The 26,140-nt window shown below is 38.5% G+C and overlaps 1 protein-coding gene across 2 annotated transcripts; it reads right to left on the bottom strand.

Annotated features, from left to right (window-relative positions):
• Positions 1-371: 371 nt before the first annotated feature.
• Positions 372-22,839, bottom strand: olfm1b (olfactomedin 1b). 2 transcript variants are annotated; one of them, XM_057360197.1, is made up of 6 exons: positions 14,009-14,515; positions 12,520-12,669; positions 11,310-11,465; positions 9,274-9,493; positions 7,197-7,303; positions 372-3,314 (listed from the first exon to the last, which is right to left on the bottom strand). In XM_057360197.1, the coding sequence occupies exons 1-6, from the start codon at positions 14,156-14,158 to the stop codon at positions 2,640-2,642; spliced, it is 1,458 nt and encodes a 485-aa protein (XP_057216180.1). In that variant the 5' UTR covers positions 14,159-14,515; the 3' UTR covers positions 372-2,639. The 2 variants fall into 2 exon arrangements, with proteins under 2 accessions (XP_057216180.1, XP_057216181.1); XM_057360198.1 differs by lacking the exon at positions 14,009-14,515 and adding an exon at positions 22,405-22,839 and having other exon boundaries at positions 373-3,314.
• Between the last annotated feature and the right edge of the window lie 3,301 nt (positions 22,840-26,140).

The raw sequence follows: 26,140 nt of genomic DNA, 5'->3' as shown, positions 1-26,140 counted from the left end.
GCTCTTTTACATAAGAAAATGTCATTACCGTCGTCCCAGGGCGGTTTTAGCAGACTTATATTTCTGCAGTATGCTGACTAAACATTTGCATTATCATTTGGAATAGGAGGGTGCTTTTATTGTTCAAATCAATGCCAATTCAATCTTTCCTCCAACCATCTTGCTAGAAAACTCATCTGCTTCTAGAAGACATTGATTATTATTAGAATTCACGAGAATGGTTATGATCAAGTTCTGTGTCAAAAAGACTAGCCTAGCGTGTTTTTACACAGTAGCTGCTGGCTGTGGTACTGTAGAGTTTGTATCAATAATGTATAAAGCTTTTATAAGACTGGGTCTGGCTATTTATTATATAGATTTAGGATAATGGAAGCACACATCCAGAACAGTTGTTATACAAGCAGACATCATTTATTCATGCATCCATAGACGAAAACACGGAATCACTGTTAAATGTGTGGTTAACCAAGATGTGGTTAACCGGTTCCAGGCTAGTTTAGGACAGGTTTGACACTTTACCATTTGTATTACCATAGTTTTTAGTTCAAACATCATAGTTTCTTCATTTTTATTGGTGAAGGAAATAATCATTGTACATTTGTGGTAAATATGGTTTTACTACAAATAAAACCAAAAAACTATGGTTACTATAGTTAAATGGTAAATTTTCATAAACTCCACTCAGACGTGAATCCAGAATGACATAAGGACATAAATCCTTTGTTTATTGGTAAGAATCATCGATTTACAGATACAACACACATCCAGCTAAGCTTAAAAAGAACGAAAGCTAATATTAGCCATTGCTAATTAGCTTCATAAGACAGTATGAGCCTTATAATGCCAGCGTCATATTTTCATAGTTTTATTATTATATTTTTCATACCCTCTAAACTCTCATATAGACGTTTTACAGTACATTCTGATATCACTCTGATATATCTTTTTTGAATTTCCGAGAGAAATGTGGCTTTCTAGCGCCATCGAACTAAAAGACGTCGAAGCTTCACTCAAGCTTACGGTATTATATTACAAAAAACATCAAACTATAAATCTACAAAAAATACAAATGGGAAACGAGACACTCAAAACAAACAAGATCGAAAACAAGCATTTTTTTACGTTTCTAGAAACTACCCGCCCAACCCGAGTCTTCCTCTCTCCCGCACAGGTGCCCACCCCCCACCCGCAGCCATCATCCTGGATCAGATACAGGTAAACATTCCTTTGAGCACACCTGCGCATGGACAAACTGCTCATGCAAAAGAAAGTTTCACGAAAAATCACCAGCACAGATATGAATTTAGAGCTGGATTCTACCTGAACCATCTGTTAATAACATCTCGTGCAGCTGTTACACGGCCCGGACGTGGTGTATCGTAGCAACCGTGATGCTAGTATAACGCACGTCTATTTACAAATACAGCTAGCTGTGTAGCTGTTTCTTGAAGGGTGATGTTCTCACCGCAGATTGTTTAAAGTCAACGTGAAATGCAATTTGCATTTTATTTCAATAATGTGATCAAATTCAACAAAATATTCAGTGAGAACAACATTAAGGGAGTGGCCTTATTTTTATCCATTGGTAATTCTGGTTAAAGTGGTGGGATTCTTTACATAAAATCAAACTTATTTTGGAGGCAACTTATTACATTTTGATAAAAGATCAAAGTAAATATGAAAAAAAAAAATATTATAACCAGACATAGAAATGAAGTTAATTTCGGGACAAGCGCGTGCGTCCGATGAAACCTTCTATAAATATCATGGTTGGCTAAATAAAGGACAAAACTAAACATTGGTTTAAATGAACCAATAAAATGTCCATATTTGACCCAACCATGGCTTGAAACAGTCCAACATTTTAGAATGAAATGACCCATCATCTTTTGATTTAATCCCAACAGTTGGGTTTTTCCATATCTTGCCCAACTGTGGATTGAATCAACCCAGTGTTTTTGTTTGTTTTTAGTAAATGGGATCAATTTTGATTTCATATTGACTTAAACGGCACACTTTGGTCTGATCTCAGTCTCTACATGGGTCCTTAAAACATTTCACGATATGGTGTGACCACGTCTAGAGAAGTTAATCGCAGAGAAGTTCAAGTAAAATCTCACAAGAGTCCTTTGAACAACAACAAAGCTTTCAACAGTCAGCGCCTTCAGGCAATCGCTTTTTTCATTTGATTTTCATTATCTAAAGAATTTAGCTCTGCAAAGCACACATGAGTTGGACTGTGATATTGCACAGACCGGTAGCCGTCCGTGTTCATTTGCCCAATGAAGCACCAATGATATTCCTGCACATACTCGCTTGATGAGGAAGGGATCGAATATTCCACGATAGGTTTATAGTCCACTACTCCACTGTTCTACAAAGTAAGGTCCTTATGTAAAAAAGAGAGGCGTGGCTTTATGTATTTGTTGTTGTTTTTTGGCATCTGTTCATGTTTTGTTTTCTTCATTCATAGTTTTTCATTCAGCATAACATTGTTTAATAAATAAGAACATTCCAATGGACTGTCTTGGGAATCTTGGGTTCTCTTTAATGTTCCTTTTGAGATACTCCAAACTAAATCCCAAAATGTCAATCCACTCCACGGTTGACAGTTTTCCCTTATTTTCCAGTCATCACGGTTACAACTGCTCAGAGCGGATGACATGGAAAAGCGTGACGTTGTAGAGAACCTGATGGCCGTTGTTCCAGGCGTACAGCGCACGATCTCGCGGATTGTAGTCCAGCATCGAGATGTGCGAGTACTTGTTTTGCAGAACGATATCGATGTACTCATACGTCGAGGAGTTGGTTTGGTAGGCGTAGTAGACCTTCGTACCTCCCGAGTAGCCGTTGGTTACGTACAACGTTCCGCAAATCATAAAGGACTCGCCGGCGCTGCGCCTCGGGTGATTGGTCGTCCAGGACTGCAAAATGTGCAAGGTCATCGGGTGGAGCTTGCTGATGACAATATTCCCTGCGTTCTGATTGGTGGCGTACACGGCCCAGAGGCCGCTCTCGTCCACCATGAGGTCGATGTCCGAGTGGCCGCCCCAGGCGTAGTGGTAGGTGTTGCTGTAGCCTGCGTTGTCCAGACGCTGTGATTTACTGATGGTGGAGGTCTTGAAGTCGAACTTGATGATCATGTTACTCTGGAATTTGTTGAAGTAGATGGAGCCGTTGTAGACCACCTGACCCGTCCCTGACCAGGGGTGCGGCAGCCGGTGAGAGGTGAAATTATCTGACGCCATGAAGTCTGCCATAGACTTGTATTCTCGAACGAAGCGGTTGTTATGGTAACCGTCCATGTACCATACCTGGAAAAAAGAGAATAATTCTTCACATGAATCTGATGTTCTTTGAATCTAGACATTTTAGCATACTGATTCAAAACACAGATGTAAAGATTCTGCTTTCCTGTAGCTCAGTGGTTAGAGCATGGCGCTAGCAACGCCAAGGTCATGGGTTCGATCGCAGGGATTGCACATACTCGGATACAAATGTACTGTATAGTATAATGCAATGTAAGTCGCTTTGGATAAAAGCATCTGCCAAATGCGTAACTGTAAATGTTAATGTTAATTATTTTGTGTTATGATCACATGTGCATGTTTATATCTTTTTTGTAGTGTAGAAATGTTAGTAAAAAGTACAATTATTACAAATGGTTATAAATATTGATGAAATATTATTTGTTAATTTTATAGATTATTTAAATACTATTTCTTTATTGTTAAATTATAACGTTTTTTATTTTAAAAAATGACAAAACATTATTTATCCTTGTTTTCATTGAGAGAACAACATAGAGAAAAACATAATTTACACTAAACATTTTGAATCTATTAAGAAATTATTTACTTATTTATTGCATGTTATTTTGGGCCAAAAATAAGCAATTACAACCAACATTTTACAATCAAAATGTTTAATGTAAAAAACATGTTTTTTTTTTCTAAAAAACTTGGACATTTCGATGTGTTTAATAAGCAGCTTTAAACAAATATTTGTCTATAAAGCTGCTTTGGATTAAAGTGTATTGTAAAACAAAAGCTGTTGAATTAAATTAAACTAATTTAAAATATAATTAAAATAAAAGCATCACCTTCCTAACAATGAGAAACCAAAACATTGCTGGAATCAAATTTGTAAACAAACATTTAACTAAAACCTCTGACCATTCGCTTATTCTTTAATGGTAAATCAAAGTAGGTCAAGTTGCTCTTTATTTGTCTCATTCCAGCATGTGAATATTTGTTGTTTTGGCATAAATCTGCCGGCACGGCAGGACACGTTCAGTAAACTACAGCACGGCGTCTTAATTAAATTGGAAACTGGAAGCGATCCCTCCCCCCATCTGAACGTGGCGTAATGGAGACGGTGAAAACTGACAGCCAGGAAGGTCCTGTGTGCCAGGCATTATGAACCCTATGGGGAAATTCCACATCATTCCGGATAAAAGCTGACTCTCTGTGGAGAAATCCCAGCATGGCTGCTGGAGCTTGGCTCTCTCCGAGCGGGAGGGGTGGAATGGAAAGGCAGTAGTAACGTTTATGGAATATTCCAGAGTCCCAGCGGGACGTCTGTGCGCTCTCTATAGGAGGCACAAAGCACAATATATATATACAGCACACGCCCGCAAACACATCTGTCTACCGTATTTTGCTTGTGTTGTCTTGATGTAGCCAAAACCATGTATTCTACCTGTAAATAATTCATATTTTTCCTGTTTTTTTGTTGTTGCAGTGTTTAATACGATGCCGTAGAAGAACCGTTTTTGTCTGGTTCCATAAAAAACCTTTGACATCCGAAGAACCTTCAGGTTCTTTGTGGCGAAAAAAGATTCTTCAGATTATAAAAATGTAGGAAAGAGATGGTTCTTTAAAGAACCTTTTAAGCACCTTTATTGCAACAACGCAAAATTGTGAGAAGCGCAATAAAAATAAAACTTGACGTGAATTTGATTTGAACAATTCAATTTAGTGGAATAATTTAGTGTTTAAAAGGATAGTTCACCGAAAAATGAAATGTTTGTCATCATTTATATACTGTACCCTCATGTCATTCAAAGGCTGTATATATATATATATATATGTTTCTTCTGTGGAACACACAGACACTTCTGTGGTTTTGTTTCCATATGGAAGTCAATGCAGGGCCAATGTTGTTTGGTTACTAACATTCTTCAGGATATATATTTTTTGTCTTTGGCAGAAGAAAAAGTCATACAGGTTTGGAATGACATATGTATGAGTAAATGATTTGAATTTGATTTGAAAGAATTACAAACATCACAAACAACCAAAATTCCTTTGGCCAATAGAAATCTCTAATTTTCTTTCATTCAGCTTTGTTTCTTCTTAGAGTCAGTCAATGCAACACCCTTATGATCAGAATATAAAAGAAAGCGAGTAGAAATATCTTTGAATAGATGACACGTTAATATTTGACATTAGCTGCCGAGTCACAGGGTCTCATTTGTTGGCCGGGTTTGTTCATGAAATTCATTTCAGTGCACATTTTAAATGCTCCATCTCTGCTTAATATGTCTGACAGCGACATGATGCTCCGCTACAGCTAGAGCCAAAAGCCACTCCGATATTTCGCATTCTCTCCCACACACGCACGCTCTGCCCGTCTCACACATACAGCCTACGGTCTCATCCATCTTTTAAAAACAAAAGCCACGACCCAAAGTGTGAGAACAACAGAAGGAAAGAGTGAGAGTGAGAGAGAGAGAGAGAGAGGAACTCAAGGGCTGTGGGTGTGAAAGGGAGTTTAGATTCAATGGCTTGATGTATAATGGCTGTATTGTTTTAATGGTTGAACAGCTTGTTAAAACTTTGCTTTTAATGCCTGTATTGGGTTTGTAATTGTGACATTTTGTGTGAGTGTGTCTACTGGAGTGTGGTGTGGGTTCTAATGATTTTGTTTGGACTTGTACGAATGTGTGTGTCTGTGTCTTTCTGTATCCGAGTAATACTTCTTCCTTTATTTTATTTTAATCTGTCGGTTAAAAATACACACAAATCAATATGGAGGCAAAAGTCACAGACTGCAACTTGAAATGTGCATTGAATAATAAAACATTAGGGGAACAGATTCTTAATTGGTCAGAATTGGACTCCAGAATGGTCAGAGACTTCCCACAGATGCTCCTTTGAAAGCATGCAACAAATTTGTCATGCAAATAACTCATTTGTCATCTACAATAGCAAACACTTGAATTCAAACCCTCTTGCAGTACATTTATCACAAGAGCGTCCCCTCTGGAACAACCTAGATCAACATGTCTTGCTGGGTGGTGAAAGCTCATAGATCAACCCTCGCAGGGTTCGAACCTTAACCTTTCGGTTACACGGCCAGATCTTTAAGCGTTATACAACAGCATAAATCACAATCCATTAAACTCGAGGTTACTGTGAGCAGTTGAAATGATTGTCTGTGGGAATCAACAGCGTGCCACAGATGTGCTATAGAGATATTAAGTTAAGAAGATAACCCAGAATGTTCCTTTGATCCTCTCGTCAGATTAGAGTTTTTTCTTTGAAATATTTAGATCAGCATTACAGAAATGTTGTAGTGTGACTCTATATGACAATATATGTCATTTCTTTCTGACCGTTCCCTGTTTTTGCATTACACTGTAAAAAAAAGAATTTTACAGATTTTAATACGGTTTTTGAAATGCATCAAATTACAGAAAAAAGTATTTACAAGACAAACATGAAAAAATGGGTAAAAACTATTATTTTACGGTATTACAGCTGCCAGAATTTATTTTTTTTACGGGATTTTTTTCAGCGTAGCTCAACATTGAGGTTTGCTTCACAGTGTAGCTTCAGCTTTGTGGCGTTTTAACGTGTTTATAAATCTGTTGACAGCAGCTATATGCTTGGGGTTTGACTGCAGGCGTTAAATACACAGCTGGTCTGACTGTGTGCATGCAATGAGCTTACAAATGAAGAAATCCTGCAAATCTGTGTTGATCTACAACCAAAATCACTCTTCGTGCGTCAATTAAGATCATTACTTTTAAGCTTTTTACCCAGCATGCCTTCATGACCTTCCGCATCATTCCTCGTCTTTAATAATATTAAGTTAATGTTCGCAGGCAAAATCTTCATTACATACTGTATATTGAGTTGAGTACTGTGTGGGTTCTTGGTTTTAAATGGAAACTTCATTTTAACACTCACCCTTGTGTCTCCTTCAGGAGCGAGTGGGTCCGTCATCCAGGATCCGAACCGAGAGCCGGATGTTTTAATGGTGATAGCATCACTAATGCCGGTAAGCTTTCCGCATGCTGCAGAGCAAACAAACACACAAATTGAATGAGTTTGATCATTTAATGTTGTTGAGTTGTGGTGTCTCTGAATAAAAGTCCAATTACTTTATTAAATTGATGTTTTAATGAAGGTTCTGGTTAATCGAGTCATATACACCTTTATTAAAATCATTTTGAATTCTGTAAAACTCATTTTTTCTTCAACTTCCTCTTGAAATCAGCATGACACGTGTCTGGTTGAAACAGAATATTCAATGAGAAGAAATATACAGTAGAGCAAAATCCAACCTTTTCCATTTATAATTCATTCATTTATGTGTTGTGCACAGATGATAATTCGATTTTCATTCTTCATTAATCTGCTCAGTGATTTTTTTAGATTCTACGTATTATTTTATATCGCTAATTTAATTGATTATATGTAAATGTTTTATTGTGTGTCAATGAAAAAAATATGATATAATAACATCTATTCATAAATAGTAAATATAGTGAATGATAAAAAAAGTATATAACGTGTCAAAATTGATCAAACGTATATGGTGTAGTGCTGCATGTCTGTTGCGTGTTTTCAAGCTCATGCTCACACACACACACACACACACACACACACACACACACACACACACACAGATTAACACACTCGCTATAATCTGGCGTCTGCCGGGAGATTCAGGCGAAATTGTTACAGCACTATTTTTAGACTAAAGCTCTGCCTCACACATACTACACATATTCACACTTCTTTAGAACCAAACAACCATCTTACACCTTATATAACATGCGATTCATTGTAGTTACATAGAAAAAACATAGACTTTTACATGCGTCACATTAAAGTAACACCTGCTGCTTGATATTTGTTTGTTTAATAATATTATCAAATGTGAAATGTCAGTGGAATGCTTGTCCGCGCTATATCACTGGGCTGCATAACGATTAATCGCGACTAATCGTTTGCAGAATAAACGTTTTTGTTTACATAATATATGTTGGTGTACTGTGTGTGATAATTATGTATTTATAAATACACACACATGGATGCATGATTTTAAGAAAAAATATATTTAATATTTATATATAATATAAATTATATATATATAAATATAAAACATATCAAAAGTTACATATTTATTATATACAGTACATGCATGTACGTGTATTTATAAATACATAATTATCATACGCAGTACACCAACATATATTATGTAAACAAAAACGTTTATTCTGCAAACGATTAGTCGCGATTAATCGTTATGCAGCCCTGTGAATGCGTTGCTTTGTGGTTTGTAATGTGCTTCATGTGTACTGCTGTGACATTTCTAGGTGGCTTCTGATTTGTTGTAGGTGGTTGTTTAATAGTCAAAAGACCCTAGTTTCTGTAATTCAGTGCAAATCTATAAACGTTTTATCATCTGACAGGCAAAAGTCCATTCCTTTAATATAACAGCAGAGCACACCTGTTCTGAGTTATGTACTGAGAGCAATAATAGTGATGTCTGCATGTGAAGTTCATGTGGTTTTCTTTTCAATAAGCCTACTGGGGTTTCAGCTAAGATACACACAAGGACAAAGCCCAAGTGTGTTTGTGTGTGTCTACACTGTGTCTGTATGTGTATGTGTGTGTGTTTGAAAGATAAATGAAGTCCCTTAAAAAGCAATTGATAGCACACTGAGGCTGGCCCACACGTTTCTGAGAGAGAGAGAGAGAGGGAGAGGGAGAGAGAGAGCGAGAGAGACAGGTGTGTGTGCACGTGTGTGTAAGATGGAGAGCCACCCGAGACAATTTTATTGCTCGGATGTTGCTTTTTCATATCTGATTTCTTAGTTGTCATCCTTAAGTGTCTTATTCTTGTCTCAGGTCCCTGTTGATCGTGTCATGAGGGCGAGGAAATGATGCCAGAAGTCACTTTTTACATGTTCACGTTCTTTTCACATCATTCTGGATTATGTAAACCTCTATATTTTTGAGTGTGTTTGTGTCGTACCCAGTTTCTGCATGCATGCACGCAGTCTCTCCTCCAGGTTGACCACGCGAGAGTGGAGGTCGTCGTAGTCGTACGCTCCCATCTCCTGCTGGAGGAGGCTGAGGCTGGACGTCAGGTTCTGCACCTCCTCTTTAAACTGCTGGACCAGCCGGGCGTCGGCTTTGTACTCCTCCAGAACGGGAATCAGCGGTCGCAGCTCCGCCATTTTTGCCTTTATGGCCTGAAAATACGTAACAGAGCTGCTCAGGTGCCGGCGGGCCGGGAACAGAGGGATGATGGGAAAGATAAAGTCCCTTTGAGGTTCTGGAGGTATTGTCTAATCTGACAACCCTTGTCTCCATCTATAGAGATGATCGCTACAGTCTGTGTTTTCAGATGTATGTGAGGGTGCATGCATCAGCTTTTGTTTGTTCATCTGTACACTCTTATAAATCAAGGAGCCAAAACGTCTGGAGAGCCTTTTTATGTTCTAAGGCTATTAAACCATCTTGAATGTTTCTCCTAAATTGCTTAGGAAACATTTAAACGGAAACAAATATACAGTTGTTGAAATCTACGAAGAGTACGGAGGTGTAAAATGAATGTGGATTGTAGCGGTCAAATCTGGATTTGGGTTCATTTGACGAGAAATGTTTGTATTGAGATCTTTAAAAATATTGACTGCAGACATTGTTGAGATCTCTTCAGAACAAAAAGATGCAAACGTTTTCAGCTCTCCGTGTAATCTCGTCGATTTAAAAGGAGAAACTGAGATATTCAAATATGAGAAACGGATGTAGTTGAAGTCAAACTTGTTCAAGAGGATCTCCACATACTTTTGGCACATTGTGAATGTACTTGTTTCACTTGCACTCTCTTAACTTTTTATAATCTCCCGATAATCATACATCCAACTAGAGAACCCTAGACAGTGATGAATTATTTTTGATTTGACGAAGGTTCTTTGCTGAACCTTTAAAGAACCTTCATTTGTAAGAGTGCGTGTCTGTGTTGTGTGTTGAGAGTCCAGAGGCCAAACAGCAGTAAATTTACTGAGCTCCGTATATAATCGGCATACATTTATCGACGAAATCAAGCGCTCTGAACACGGTAAACAATTGGGAAAAGACTTTATTAGTTTATCGTTTAGAATGCAACAGCAGAAGGGACACATGCTGAAAATTACAACTCACATACAACAATGTGATGGTAAGATTAAATTCTTTACTTCAAACGCATATTACTCCAATAACCAAAGATTCATAGTGACAAACCAAAAAAAAAACTTAAGCAATCCTAGCAAAGATAAGAAGAATATGAGTAATCATAGCAATATCAATGTAGCTAAATAATAATGAAGATCATACTGTATAAATGAAACGTAACAATCCTTTAGATTGGCATGCAGAAAGAGATCTGATTGGTGGTTGGATAAGATAAGAAAAGGGGAGGGGGTGCTTCTTACAGCTAATGTCGTATAGAATATGAGAATCGTGACATAAACAGCGTGATTGACGCCCACTTCAGCCAATCGTGGGTTAGACCTGCCTCTTCTGGCCTCTGGCTCTCCTATCATGTCTTTATAGTTAGCCCTGCAAGCAAGAAACAACAGACTCAGCACAGGGAGCTAACTCGCTAACCTATCAAACACATTCACGCACACACAGACTCTTGTACTCACACATGCACGCTGCTGTGTTACCAAAGTGCAAATAACGTAACATTTCATGCATGTTTGCGAGATGTGCGTTTTGGCATGTTTTCATAGTAGTTTCATTCTTATGATACATTATAGAAACTGAAATGTGCAGATCTATCGTTTATTTTTCATTTTTAAATATTTATGATTTAATGTAGTATTATTATTATTAGCAATTAATATTAAAAATGACGCTGGATCATACGTTCTCGACAGATGCACAGGTAGGTCTGCACATTTCTATTTATGCATGCAATCTTGATTGTGCCGTGTCCATTTGAACTGCTTTGTAATCATTCTTTGATGAAAAATGAGAATTGTCTAGCGTGCATTTTTGTGTATAATCGTGCATGCGTACCTTGTATTGCTTGGCGATGTTTTGTTTGTGGTTTTCCTCCACCTGTTTGAATTTGGTCTCCAGGCCACGGAGCTGATCTTCCATCTTCACCACATACTGCAGGTCCCTCTGGGTCCGCTGGTCCAACACTTGGATCGATTGCGTCATGTTTTGCACCTACAACAAACACGCAAAAAGCAGACATGTAAGATCTGTTTTTTCGAAACCTCGCCGTCTACTGCCGACATGGGCAACCTTCTTTAAGTACTAACTCGTAAGTCATCTTAAACGGTTCATAACAATTTTACAAGGTGGCTAATTCGTATGAATTCGCAGGGTTAATAGAAAAGACAATAATGAAGCGTCACCTCTAAACCTAAAATCCGGTAATACTAAAACATATTAATGAGATGGCACAAATTCATGTAAATTAGCCACCGCGAAAAGACTTAAGAATTGCTGCGAGATTGTGTTGGAAGTTAACCATTACGTTACATTAAGATGATGCAAAACTAACGTATAAAATACATCAAACACACGCATGTTGGATAAATACAACTTTATTAGTTTTATGTCATTTAGTGCAAAAATGGTTGTAATTGAGCTCTTTTCTTGCCTTTGGCCTGAGATGATCTAATTTATGCTGTTGGGCAGAAACCTCGTTTTTGCATATTTCTTGATTTTTACTTTTTCCATAAATCATTAATATTTACCATTTTCACATTTGTCTGTGAAAAGTTTTTAAAAGAGCTAGTCAACTTGGACAACACAGTGCTTCATTTTGTTTTTTAATACAGCTTGCTCCATTTTCTGAATAGTGGTGGTTTTCCACTCAACAATGACGGATGATGGATAGATTCCTCTCGAATATCTAAATTTGGCCAAAATGTGTCCAAGCCTTTACATGGGGAACTTATATTAGGATGTAGGTTTTGGAGAGAAGTCGTGAGATCCTCTAGATATTTTACGATCTATCGGTGACGTGATATGTTCGCGGTGTTTTTCCCTGGTTGCATCATTGTCTTGCTGATTATATTTCTGGAACATGTGCCATAGTGCCGACCCTGTTCCAGAGGAACTCATTAACTGAGCTGTTGTTAGGCACAACCCTGATCACTGATCTCTGGAGAAAACACTGTTGTCAGAGACTGAGCGTCGATTGTAACTTCATGTTAAAGATAACATGATGGGTCGGGAGGTGAAAGGTCACTGACGGCTACGGTTCGTTTACCTTCTCCAGTAGCTGACGGAGTTGTTTGGTGCGGGCGTCTCTTGAGCACATGGTTTGTTGAGGTGCGACGACCGTACACACACATCTGCCCTCGCTGTCCTGCGCTGAGCTGTACACCTGCCAGGACTCCTCTGGGTTAGCGGGTAAAACCTGTGAAAGACGCACAGAGAGGGTGAATTAATCTGATGTCTGATTTGACCAAATATTACATTTACACCTCGCTGTCATCCGCCCTTCACAGTTTAATTTATAATTCCACATTGACATAACAAACACACACATAAGATTACGCAAAGCCCCATCTGCTCAGTGAGGTCACGCCCCGCTTCCCACCCACCAATCAGAACGCAGCATTTGACATCAATCTGCAAGACAAACATCAATGGCATTTATCCAAACACACAATTTCTTAGCTGTATTTGACTGACAGCTGTTAGCTATAAAGGACCTTTCTGTCAATCTAGAACTGCTGTTGAGTTACAGATCCAATCACAGCCGCTCGGGAACTGGCAGGGGTGAAACACAGATGGTCGACCGCTGAACATCCGTTCAGACCATTTAGACAAAACAACCACATCAACAGCGTGCTTATGGAAGATTACAACACTGCAAACAGACTTTTGTTCCGTCTACTTTGCAGTCTTAAATAAAAAAACATGTTGTGCTGTATTTCACGGTCACATCAGCCCTACTACTCCACTTCTTACAAACATCTTTATATCTAGACATCAAGATCTTCAAACTATAAAATATGCACAGAAACCATTAGCTATATCATCTCATCATAATTCCTTTTTTTGTACTAATTTGTTAAACCGCGCTGAGCAAATCCAATATCAAACAGATTTTCTCACTGTGGTTCTTACTTTTACTCTAAAGAAAAACACCTTTAATAACCTCTTCACAAATAGACACGTTTGACTTCATTGACCCAGGTAGTTTTACACGTGGTGCTTCTATGTCTGTCTTCTACTCGGATTCACAGAATAGTCTGATTATTTCACACTTTATTAGATTTTCTGCACGTTTCGGACGAAAAGATCGAGTTCAAACTGTATTTAAACATTTATTGTGTTACACTGTAAATATAAAATAACTAGAAAAGGCGTTCGTTTAAAGTGTGCCCAACGTCGTCAAACGTAAGTGGCCATGCGTACGAGACGCTTTCTTGGCTTACGTCGCGCATTTTTTAAAATAATTGATGGTGTATGCGTACACGTCTTTGGACGTTGCCTCGTGAGCTGTGCGTTTTTAAGTTTCAACAAGTTCCAGTGCTCAAAAGGCTTCTGGAAATGACTGCGTTATAGTCGGTTTGCGCTCTGCTTTCCAATGCAAGAACGCATTTGGTGCGCACCCCCTTATCCAAAAACGCGAGTTGCAAAGCACTGAAAAGCGCAGCTAAAACGCAATAACGCAGATTTATTATGCAATATTTAAACTTTGATGTAAATTTGCGCGCTCGTTCAATCGTAAAGAACTCGGCACTTACTCCTATACTCCGGTCTGGATAGCCGCCATGCGCCGCGGTTAGTTTGGTGTTGTTCAGTCCCACCAGTGATGGCAGAGTCTGGGACATCCAGTTGGTGATCATTGCCATGGTGCTGAGCACCACACCGATCTTCAGCAAAGGCACCGACATCTTTGCGCTCGGATCCAAACTCTCATTATTCTACACAAGCCACTGGAAAACCACGGCGAGCATCGTTGCCCGTGAGCGCCTCGTGTATCACCATCATAACTGTCATCGTCTCCTCCAACGGTCCCGGTTCGGACGGTATCGCGGTGTTCATCTTGGCGCTGTCGGATGTTGAATGGAATCCTGTAGAGTTCGAGTAACAAAAAACAGCCTGAACGGAGCTATGGTGACCCTCGTGCCGGTCCTGTTTAACTGGTGTCTTTCCCGTTAGTCGTGCTTCTTTTGTGTGCGTTCACGCCCTTATCGGTCCGCCTTCCCCACGCAACTGAATTACTCGGGACCGAGCGCACCGATGCTCCTCCTTAGATGAGAAAGGAGGCGGTGCCACGCGCCTCTATATAATAAACGGAGCGCGTCATGTCTCCGCTCACCAGACGCCCTTTGCGCGCCACCCGGGACTCGCGCTTGGCAACCGATCGCATTATTAGGCCGCTATTGTCACGGTCACGAGTCCGGTACGGTCGTAAACAACATCATAATGTCACTGTCCACTTCTGGAAAACAGAAGTGAAAATGATCCCAAGTGATGTTAAATTAACAAGCGCCCTGTAATAAAATCATTAACTCTCATAGGACACACATCACTATTTAATGAGAATGGTGAGAAAAATAAAACACCGAAGGTCATGGTGGAAATGTCTTTATTGGAAACAGAGAAAATGCATTGATATTCTTCATATTTTAATGCAGTATCAATTGTAGGGGCTTTTAAAAACAAAAGCGTTTCGTCATTAAAGAATATAGCGAATAAAGCATATAGCGGTCTCTCAGAAATGTATGTGGTTCAACTCAGGCACTTAAACTTTATCGACTATAACTTACACGAAATGAAAATTAACAGGTTGGAACCTATAACTCAGTGAGTGACAGAGGTTTAGCTGACTTTATTATAGCCATCTTTTAAAAGTTTTGATATTATAAGAAAAAAACAGTATACAATCGACTGCAAATACTTACTAATATTGTAATGTTGTTTTCTCGCCGATGTGATGTCACTGGAAGATGATGTAATGGGGTCTTTTGTTGCTAAAGGCTTGCAGAAAGTGATATTAAGGAATTGCTTGCAAATGAAAACATATTTATAAGTGGAATCATATTGATTAGAGATCAATACACACTTAGAATACGTCATACTAATTTTCAAAGAGATCTAACATATGTAATCTTTGAAAACCGAGTTTAATGTTTTGCCCAGTAAATAAAGTGATATGATAGTGACATAAAAATAAACTACTTGGAAGGAATGACATTAATGCATGAACTCAGTTTACATCAGAATGACACGAGCGCCCCCGTGTTGCAGTCAGTGGTACTGTCATGAAATGACATCGACCACCAACCGGAGCCATACCACAAGAAAAATGTAGCCCTGCCGTGTGAGAGAATGAGTATAACAGCCCGAAGTGATAGTGAGTAATAATGACACAGTAAGAGGTGCAAACGTCATAATGTCACTGATGACCCTATTTTATGCTACAATGAGTGTTTTTTTACTTTGGAAAGCCGATTGCAGTATAGACAAACAGTCTTGGCTACAAAAAAATAATGCTTTCACTCCTGTGTGGGGCATGTTGTCACATTAAATGGAATACGTAAAGTCACAATGGGCAGTGGATTGTTATCAGATGTCACCCCTTATTTATAATAATGTGTTTTTTTGAAGGCAAAGCATTCTGATCATTTCCGAAACATACAACAGATCCATGTTTGTTCGTCATAAACTGCTGCTGCTGGATTACAACATGAATACGTCAATGGTCCGGGATCTCTTTGCACTCTGACCTTTGAGAGTCCGTGAAAGAGAGAGGGAGTTGTATAAAGAGTTTCAGGCAACCAGTTGTGTCTCTCAGCATATCCAACCTCGCTTCAATAAAACATCACTCAGCAAAACATCTAAAACACTGAATCTAGGGCATATATTCTTTCCGGACTTGTCACTCTCTATTACACACACGCACGCTAGTGCATCTGTATGTTTGTGCGGTTGTAGAGTACGGCACCACAATCATCCAATCTTTCTGTGCTGAACGTAAATATCCTGTGAGCACAGGACACCTCCTGCAGGGAACATCAGCTTATCAAACGCCTGTCAGATTGTATTTTGTGTGTGAGGAGACCGAGAGAGATATAAAAGAGAAATGAAGTACATGAATGATAGAGCCATAGCAGTAGAAGGTCACTTCAGCACAAATCACACTGAGCTACAGCTTGTTCGGCCTTGAGATATTGGTGTGTGACTGGACAGTGGAGCATGAATCATAGAGTTGCTTGTTTAAGGGGTGGTGCAACAGTGTATCATGCATTCTGACTTCTTTACACTGTTAAACGTGCTGGCTTCTCATGCTTAACATGGTCAACTTGTCAAAAAACAAGTTAGACGTATGACGTGGTATTTCTGTGCTCGAATCACACCCCTAGGGTCCGTATAGTTTTTTTTAACATGAAATTCCCTTACGTAACAACTTTTCTTAGTCCCATATTGGATAATTCTTCTGGAAAAGCACGCCCACGCGTCAACCAGCGCTTAACATATCTTATAAAACGGTCAGTTCTGGTCCTTGATTCTGATTGGCTGAGCAGAGTTCTAAGCAGTTATAAAATACCCCAATATATAACGGCTGACAGCACCACATAGTCTAAATATCATTTTATTTACTTTATTTTATGAAACCTTGCAAAGCATATGGAATAACCATTTAATAAAAGCAATAAGCCCCACGAAGCAGTGGGTTACAGTGCATTTTATAACAGCTACGGGGTTTTAGGCACGACGCGAACAACACCCTTAGCTGTTATAAAATGCACTGTAACCCACTGCTTATTGCTTTAAAAACACATTGAGCGATGTTTTGCACAAAAAGTTCTCGGTTTATTAAGGCCTGTTGTAAAATCGTGTGTTTGTGTGCGTTTGTGTGACGGTGGGGTGACTTTGTGTTGGCGGCTCACACTTGTCTGCAAATTATTGACCTTGGGAGGATGTGTCATTTTTGATATGATGTGGGATGATGTTAGTTCTTTATAAACTTCCTGAATGTTACTGTATTGATTATTTACTTGAACCTTGCTTTTTTCTGAATAAAATTACTAATAATACGTGAACATTATGCCTTTTTTTACAAAAATGGCTAATGAATCGAAGTGAAAAGATCTCCATGTGTCTCTTTTTTATCCATTTAATAATCCTTATAGAATAGAATTTTCTTAATGTTTTTTTTCTATAAATTTTAAAATATAAATGGTATCACTTTTACAAATGACAAATTAGGCCGGAATTTTAAGGTATGATGCCAAAAAAAATTAATCTCATGCCTTGACCAATTTTTCTAATTCCAAAATAGAATTCTTAAATTTTTCTCTCTTATGTTGTTTTTAACCAATATGATTTTTCTTCTGTATTGAACAGAAGTTGTTATTCGAAGGAAATGTTGCTGTGTGGCGATTCTCTCAACACAAGGTTTGGCATGACAAACGCTTAAAAATTTGGATCTTTTCCTTACGCTCATTATTATATGACTTCAGAAGAATGTAATAGATCCATTTGCATGCACTGTTTTTAAGGATACTTTGAAGAATTACAAATGTCAAGTAGGTTTGGAACGATATGAAATTGAGTGAATGATTTTTATTCTAACTATTGTAAAACAATTTTATAACTGAGCCCCTCTGTTGGGTCAGGTGCTATTAATTCTCAAACAAGATTTGCAGTTAACATCTCATATGAATGTTTTATACCACAGCAACATGCTCAAAGGGAACAGCGATCAATATTACTTTCATCAAGGAGTGAGCAGCACAACTAAAACCTCAAACTGGCATTCCTTTTAATACGTTTTTTTATCATGTTTAATAATTCATATGTAGGCTGTAGGATTTTTTTCAGCCCCCAGCAAAACGATAATATCCTGTAGATTAAGAGGCCGGATGATGGTTAGTTCAGAATGTACCAGTAGAAACGGCATGAGCTCTCTACAGGAGGCAGAGTGGCAGTAACTCACGTGTAACGGTCTACAGTAAAGCTTTCAGCTTCTGGCTGCGTGTAAAAAAACCTCCAACACCATATGAGTGATTTACCAATCGGTCTGAACCAGAGCGTTGGAGACCTCCCAACTAACACTTCTGCAGCATCGGCGCTCTGTAGCGGAGCAAGTCGATGTTTCCCAAATGTTTTTCTGCAGAAACCTCATATGATTTGCTCGACTCCGGGCCTCTGGTGTACCGCAGAGATGTTTGGAACAGAGCCCTGCTTTTTGAACATTTACTCTTGCTCTTGTGTTTCTTCTGCGTTCTGGTCATGCAACGTTATTGAATATTTGTCCACGGCTGAAATATTATTACAGCAAAACATAGTAATTTACTCTCGCTCTGAGGTTTGGGAATTGTGTTCTTTTTGTCTATTTCAAAAATAATGACAAACTAGATTTTTATGTTTCAGGAGGAATAAAAGCAGTTCTTGCCAGCCTACACTACACTGCTGTTTTTTTGGGCGGTTGCCAGGGAAGTGTTATGCGGTTGTTAGGGTGAAACTCGATGGTGCCCAGGGTGTTGCAATATGGTTGCTAGGGTGTTGAAGATGCATTGGTTGTCACACTGTTCTTGGTTGCTAAGTGATTGCTTTGTCACCCCTCTCTCTCTCCCCAGTGAACACGCACACACATTTGCCCTTTCACGGTTCACAGACAGCAGAACTATATGATGGACAACAGCAGAATAAAGATTGAATGTTTGTGCAGATGATAGATCTGTTTAGTTATCTGTTGTCGATTTCAAGAAAATTGTGTTTGTGTGTGATGTGCCTGTTTGATTTATGGATTATGTTTCAAAGAAACAATAAATGTCGAGGATGGTAAAATTCTTGTTGTCTTCGAAACACACACACTCTTCATCTGCCGTTCATACAAAACCAAACCCAATCGATGGAACGCAAAGCCGTTACTAACGTGATAACTCCTCTCATCCACAAGACAGATTATTCTATTGTTTGAGACTGCTCGTGACCTTAGTCTCCACGAAGGTGATAAGACCGCAGGAGACACGTATTTGTACCGTGGTAATCAAGAAATAATCTCATCCATTCTATAGCTGAGGGAGCTAACCATTTACAATGTGGCTCCATTATCTATTTCTCTCTCGCGCACACGCTCTCTCTCTCTTGTTAATGGAGGTTTGAATGGATTCTACATTTGGACTTGGGCTTCATACTGAAATACGATTAGGACATTAACACAAATTGAAAAGACAGCAAGAGTGCCTCTGGGACCAAAAGCGTGGATATTTCACTCTTGAAACGAGTGGCTGTTCTCGGCATATGCCTGAAAATGTATGTAAAAGAAATTCTCAACTTTAAATCAATAATGTTTTAAATCACACTATCTACTGTAGGGTCATCCCAGGGATTATCTGCCACTCAATACTTGGATACAAAAAGCCCTTTAGAAAAAAAACAGATGTCCAATGGATGCACAAAACTAGTTATGAAGTTCTAATTTATATTCTGACCTGAATTATGCTCCAAATATGAAAATGACCCACTTAAGACTGAATTTCTACACAATATATTATCAAGTTGAATGGGCTGTTCTGAGCAGAACGGCAGAGTTGAGCTGTGTAGGTTTGATGTGTATCAGCTGTTCTGTGGGCGGTGTCGAGGGTGTCCTGTGGGCGGTGTTCAGCGACTGATGTCTAGGATGTGTTCAGTAAGTGGTACTTTGGATTTGTTATGTGGGTGGTGATCAGTAAGTGTGTTGTTGTGAATGTTTTTTAAGAGTTAGGATGTGTTCTGCACACTCTAAAAAATAAGGGTTCTTCACAGCACCTTGGGTTGAGCCAACAATAAGAAACATTTTCACAGTACACGGTTGTTGTGTTGACTACGATTCTTAAATTAAAAAAAAAAAAATTACATTAAAGAGAAAATGAAAACCTGTCATCATTTATTCACCTTCATGTCTCTGACTCTTTCTTCTGTGGAACACAAAATAAGATATTTTGAGAAATGTTTCAGTGGTTTTGTGTTCATCCAATGGAAGTCAACAGGGGCCAATGTTGATTGAAAAATATATTTTTGTGTGTTCTGCAGAATAACGAAAGTCATTCAGGTTTGAAATGACATGGGGGTGAGCACACGATGGAAGAGGTTTCATTTTTTGGTGATGTATCTCCAAGATAAGTATGATAAGTGTGTTCCTTAAAGCAACACTACACATATGATTTTCTATTTTAGCTCTTTTAATGGGCTTCTCTATCAGACCATTAAACCTCTTTTGGTGTTGGGTGGTGTTTGAGTATATGAGGTGTTCTGTGAGTGGTAATTTCGGAAGCATTTTGTTGGTTTGAATACCACGCTGTACTTGAAAAAACAGAGCTCACCGCAGTGTCACTGCCATTATGCCCATTAATAAAGTGTGTGAGCCAAAATAACAAGAAAAACACAACTCCTGTCATAAACATACAAACACACACCCCTCTATGCTACATAAACACAAACACACCAGAATTCTCAGACAACAGCAGATTACTAAAGGCTTGTGATGAAATCAAGAGCTTTTCATCTCACATTACATAACTGTATTTGCATCGTGATGAGCCCATCACTTTGTCTTGGCACACCTGCACTCTTGAAGTATTTAATGCGCTTCACACTGACAATGAAGGCAAATTAAATCCTTCAGTGCCGTTCCTAACATCCAAATGACGTATTTGTGTAGCGATGTGAATTATTCGGTTATCATTTTTAAAAGATGTAGTCGTGACATATTTTTGCAGTATAGACTGTGTGTTTTTTGCTGTCATTGTGTGCTCCTAGTGCAGTCGTGTGTGTGTTTTTGTGTAACCTGGGTAGAGCTGCCGAAAATGGCAAATTGTGACAGATCCAATGGGCCGTAAATCTCTGAAATGAGAAGTTGAAGAGAGCCACACTGCGGTAATTGATGTGTTTGGCAGAGTCAGTGGAGATTTGCGTGCGCGCACATGCGGAGTAAGCATGCTGCCCACTGCCATCCTAATGCAACATTTACACAGGCAGCGCTGGTTAAATGCTCATCTTTTCCAATCAATATGAAAATAAAATACAGCTATGCTGACAAGAAGCGATAAGTGATCCGTGAGGAGCCAAGAACACTACAGAGTGACCAAACGGTCTGTTTTTCATCAGTAGACTTAATACAGGTAGACACCATATTTAAAAATCACCAGTGGCTGTAAGGAAAACAAGCGTTTTATTTCGTATATTGTACTTACTGTAGCGAATTAAATTAACTTGCTATTTGTTCCCACCGTGTGATTTTATTGGGAAGACAATTATATTTATAATGTGTTGTCATATGAATAAACACCAAGGTGTATGGCACAGCACACAAACATTGAGACATTTTTATTTTCTTGACATTTAAGCATGGCGTCTACTGACCGAGGCCAACTATTATACTATAACTCGAAGCGACAACAAATATGGCACGTATAGGAGACCTGAATAGGAGACCCGCAGGCCAAAAAACTGTTTATAAAACACACTTAACATTTAAGTATCAGGTGGATACATCCTGGCTTTTTAATTTGATGTAAACTCATTTAAAAAAATACATCTTGCAAACACCAAATGTCAAATGTTGCATTATTTATGTTTGGCTCTCAGAGAGCCCAGGAAACAGCATAAATAGATGAATGCATTTTCTGGTCTGCCAGTACTCCACACAGCTGTTGTTATTGACCTCAGACAGATGTAATGTATAACACTTACATTTCTGAAATGTCCATATGTGATATAGCAGACGGTGATAAATGGGATTGAAGCATATAACATATTTAAAAAAAAAGAAGTTTTAAGATCACTGTTAGCCTATTATTTTAACATGAGGTGTCTGGATCCCCACACCAAAACAACAAAGTCAAACATAACATATCACTAATATACCATAACATGAGTGCAAACCTAAAACGACATTTACTCCACCGTTTTCTTTAACGCATGAGGTATGTTTATGGATGAATATGTAAATCCCAGGGTTTGCTTGCAACTTGGACGCGCACAGATGGTTTCGGCTGTATATAGTGTGCGCTCTCGAGACACATAACTGGACTCATATCCTGTAATCCAATTCAACAAAACTCTTCATGCATGAATCTGGCTAATTCCCCGCAGTCTGATCTCTGTTAGATGTGTATGTGGGAGGTAAAGATGGCGATAGACCTACTTGCGTGAGTTTCGTGCCCATCAGCACCAGCACGATGAGACTCAGGAGCTTGTTCACGCGCTGCATCTCGCGCCTCCGCTCGCTCGGTCTCGCTCTCGCATGCAGATCCGGTCAAGTGCCTCGGTAAGAGCCGCTCGTCGGTGCTCTCCTCTGTCCCCGGTGTCTCACTTCTCTCTCTCTTTCTTCTCAGCAAAGGAATGACAGAGAAACAGAAATCGGTCCCGCGCAGCTGTCACTGGTCATCTCGCGCGCGAAACGTCGTCTCGTGCCTGCCGTTTTCTCCCGAGCGTCGATTACCGGTTCTGAAGGCACGGTGTTATACGCGCGGGGGGGTCTGATATCTGAAAACACCCAAAAGTTTGCGCGTGTATCGTTGTGTGGCGGAAAGATTCGAGGATCCGCGAGCAAGAGCTGTCCGAGTTTCTGAAACCGGACGTGACATATGGAGCGCGTGGGAAATTCAAGGAGAGCGAAGGCGCTGATTGGTGTAAGCCGGCGAGTCGTCAAAACAGTCGGGCTGCATTTGTTTTGAAACGTTTGATTGCTTTTAAACGTAAGATTCGCTGTATATTTACGTTAATAAACTATATTTGTACGTTTTTAAGGTAAATGCGAGTGCTTCATGTCCGTGCAAACCAGGGAGTTGCTGTGTGGTTGTTATGGGTGGGTGTGTTTTTAAATAAAAATATTGTAATATACATACTCTCACAATCTTAAAAACCTTTATTTATATTATTCATATACTAGAAAACTGTAGGAAAATTCCCTCTACTGTATAATGTTATTATAAATTAGAAAATTATAAATTATAAATTAACAGTGTCCAAATTACTATAATGTACTTTGTACAGTATACTACAATTAACTATAGTAAATACTAAACTATATTGCAGTATTTTTTATGTGTGTTATTGAAAATAAACCTATATTTTAACTATATGTAAGGGATAATCCACGGCTAGCCGTGCATTAAAGGATTTTAATGCACGACGTGGAAGCGAAGAACCTCCGCAAAGTGCATTAAAATCCTTTGATGCACGGCTAGCCGTGGATTATCCCGCTTATACAATGGTTATTTGCCAATTTAAAGCTTTTATTGATGTTTACAGTGTCATTTTAGATCAAACAGGTGAAAATGATGGTTATTTTGTCAGTTAATTTTAAATGTAATAAAACTGACTGGAACTACCCGTGCTTTAAAGGCTTTTAATGCACACCTTCCAGCCAATCAGAATACAGTATTCAAACAGACCATGTTATAAATGTTATTAAACTAGTTAGAAAGCATAGTTAAAACTAATAATCATTTCTCTAAATGGAAACAGCCCACCCCCAAATATTCAATACCATAAACAAGTTATTGCAAGTGAAGTTAGTTATTAATATTTGATTGCAGATTCCATTTGGTTTGAAACTCTTTGCAGTAAAATTCATACATTTAAAGTGTCTAAATACTTTCTGTAGCTACGGCATGTGTGCAGAAGAAGAGTTGTGGTCGGCTAAATTTGGAGGATTTATTTATATAATCAAGAGCAGCATTATTTCAGTCCATACATTATTGATTAGTGGGAAGCCATTACAGTAAATTTATATGTCTTTATTTCACCCCCCAAAAAACGTGAGTAATGGTTTAAGCCTGTGTGAGAAATTCAGACTAACAACAGTTAAGATAATGTATTGAGGTGTTTAAAAATAAAATTAGATATTAACATGGTTTATATTCAGAGCGCAGTGCTCTAAGGGGGTTAAGATTTTTTAGGATTGTTTTAAGATTCCAGCATACGCATTAAGGATTCAGTTCGCTTTCAAATTGGTTTCAATGCTTGTCAATGCAATCGCTCTTAAAACCATTTCTTTTTCTTTAGGTAGCTAATGTTTTTCTAATGGGTTGTGAAGACGAAAGACTCACTTTAGCTAAATAAACCCAACACACAGATTTGCAGTAGTTTCAATTTTATTATCTATGGAGGATTTTACATCTTTATAATTAAGCTGTGTAGCATGCATAGATTCATTTGAATACATTAATGGGTGATTTATAAAACTGCATGTTACACGTTTTTAAAAACCTTTTGGAAGGGAACGTTAGGTATCAGAATGTGCTTCCAATAGACCGAGTGGATAAATGACCTCACCTCTGATAAACACACCTGATTAAATTTGTCTGGTTATTAGTTTTGCTGACTGAGCCAACTTGCTCACTTCTTGCCAAAATGTTGCTTGAAATCACCAATTTTTTTCAAACATTTGCCAGTGGATTCATTGATTCAATTCATTAAAAAATGATTGCAGGTCCTGTTGCTCAGCAACACATCTGCTCATTGCACTATCCATTGATATCAGTTGTACAATAAACAAAAAAGCTAAAAAGAACATTTAATTGATACCCAGTGTAGAATCTCACTATAAATTCAAGGTGGATATGTCAATGTTCAACAACACAAAAAAATAACAACCTTGCTTACCCACAGAAGACCTTGTAAACTACAGAAGGCCTGTTTCCCTGCTGGGATTTCCTGCGGTGTACTTGTAGTCATTATGCGTTTTGGTGTCTCATTCTGCATCAGGAGCAAAATCTCATAGAGCATCAGCATGTAAAGCAACCAACCCACCGGTAAGTGCAATTTAGGGGCGGGCATATCTGAAATGATAATAATACACATTTGTGGTGCAAAATTTAAATGATAGCACAATGGAAATCCATAAACAGAAAACACCATAAAATCATGTAGATATTGTGATCATAATGTTTGCCATTTTAGGCAGAAAACAAAGCAGAATGGACTATTTTGTTGATGGATATGTCTACTTTGTTTGCTAACAAAAAACAAACAAATCTGTTTAATTTCCTTAATTCTGTTTAATTCTTCCCTGCAAGCACACATAATATCAAACCAGTATCTTTAAAACCTTGTAAATGAATGGAAATACTATTGTGGTAAGCGATACACAAAAAGTCACCTATTTCACCGTAAAAACTTTAGCTCAAAAGCTCAACATTTTTAAGTTGGCTTTAAAAGTCACTTGAATTTAAATTATGTTACCCTGATATAAAAACGTAGTTGCATTTCGCACAACTTATAAAACGTAGTTGAAATTGGATAAAACGTTTTGACGAGTTAAAGCCACAATATGGAAGAATTTTGTTATAAAATATCCAAAAATCACTTGCACAGTGTGATATATTTCATGCAGTTGTGTACTTACATTATCCCAAATGTTCCCAACAATGTGCAAATCCAGAGAAATTACTATTTAAAATAATGGCCCGTCCCTTGTCTCCCTTGTATTAGTCGCATATCAGTGACTTAATATCCGCTGCTCCGCACTACCCTCAGTTTCCGGTTGTAGAAACTACGGCAACACGCAAATGCGGAAGTGGTTATACAGCATCTGTTGTTCTGTTATTATGGATCATGATTACTCTTCGGCTAGTAAAGGAAACCCAAAAAAGTGTAAACGTAGGCCAAATGAGGCAAGCAGGCTTATGGACAAACAAAGAAATAAACAAGGATTAATATCGGCGTGGCGTTTTCTAAATGGAGAGAGCTTCGCGACCAACTTCGACTCGACAGAGACTCCGCTCTCGCATGTGTTTTAATAGACAGGTAAGCACTTTTTTTTATTGTACACGAAATACTCATGCACAGATTATTTGAATAGTTATGAATGCAGTTACCCTATGAAATACAGTATATGTCGCACAAAAATATGAAGCCAGTAACGTTACTTGTAA

The sequence above is a fragment of the Triplophysa rosa genome, linkage group LG19 (genome assembly GCF_024868665.1).
Source record: "Triplophysa rosa linkage group LG19, Trosa_1v2, whole genome shotgun sequence".
Classification (NCBI taxonomy): domain Eukaryota; kingdom Metazoa; phylum Chordata; class Actinopteri; order Cypriniformes; family Nemacheilidae; genus Triplophysa; species Triplophysa rosa.
Note: the sequence above shows the minus strand (reverse complement) of the source record. Positions and strands in the feature narration are given on the sequence as shown.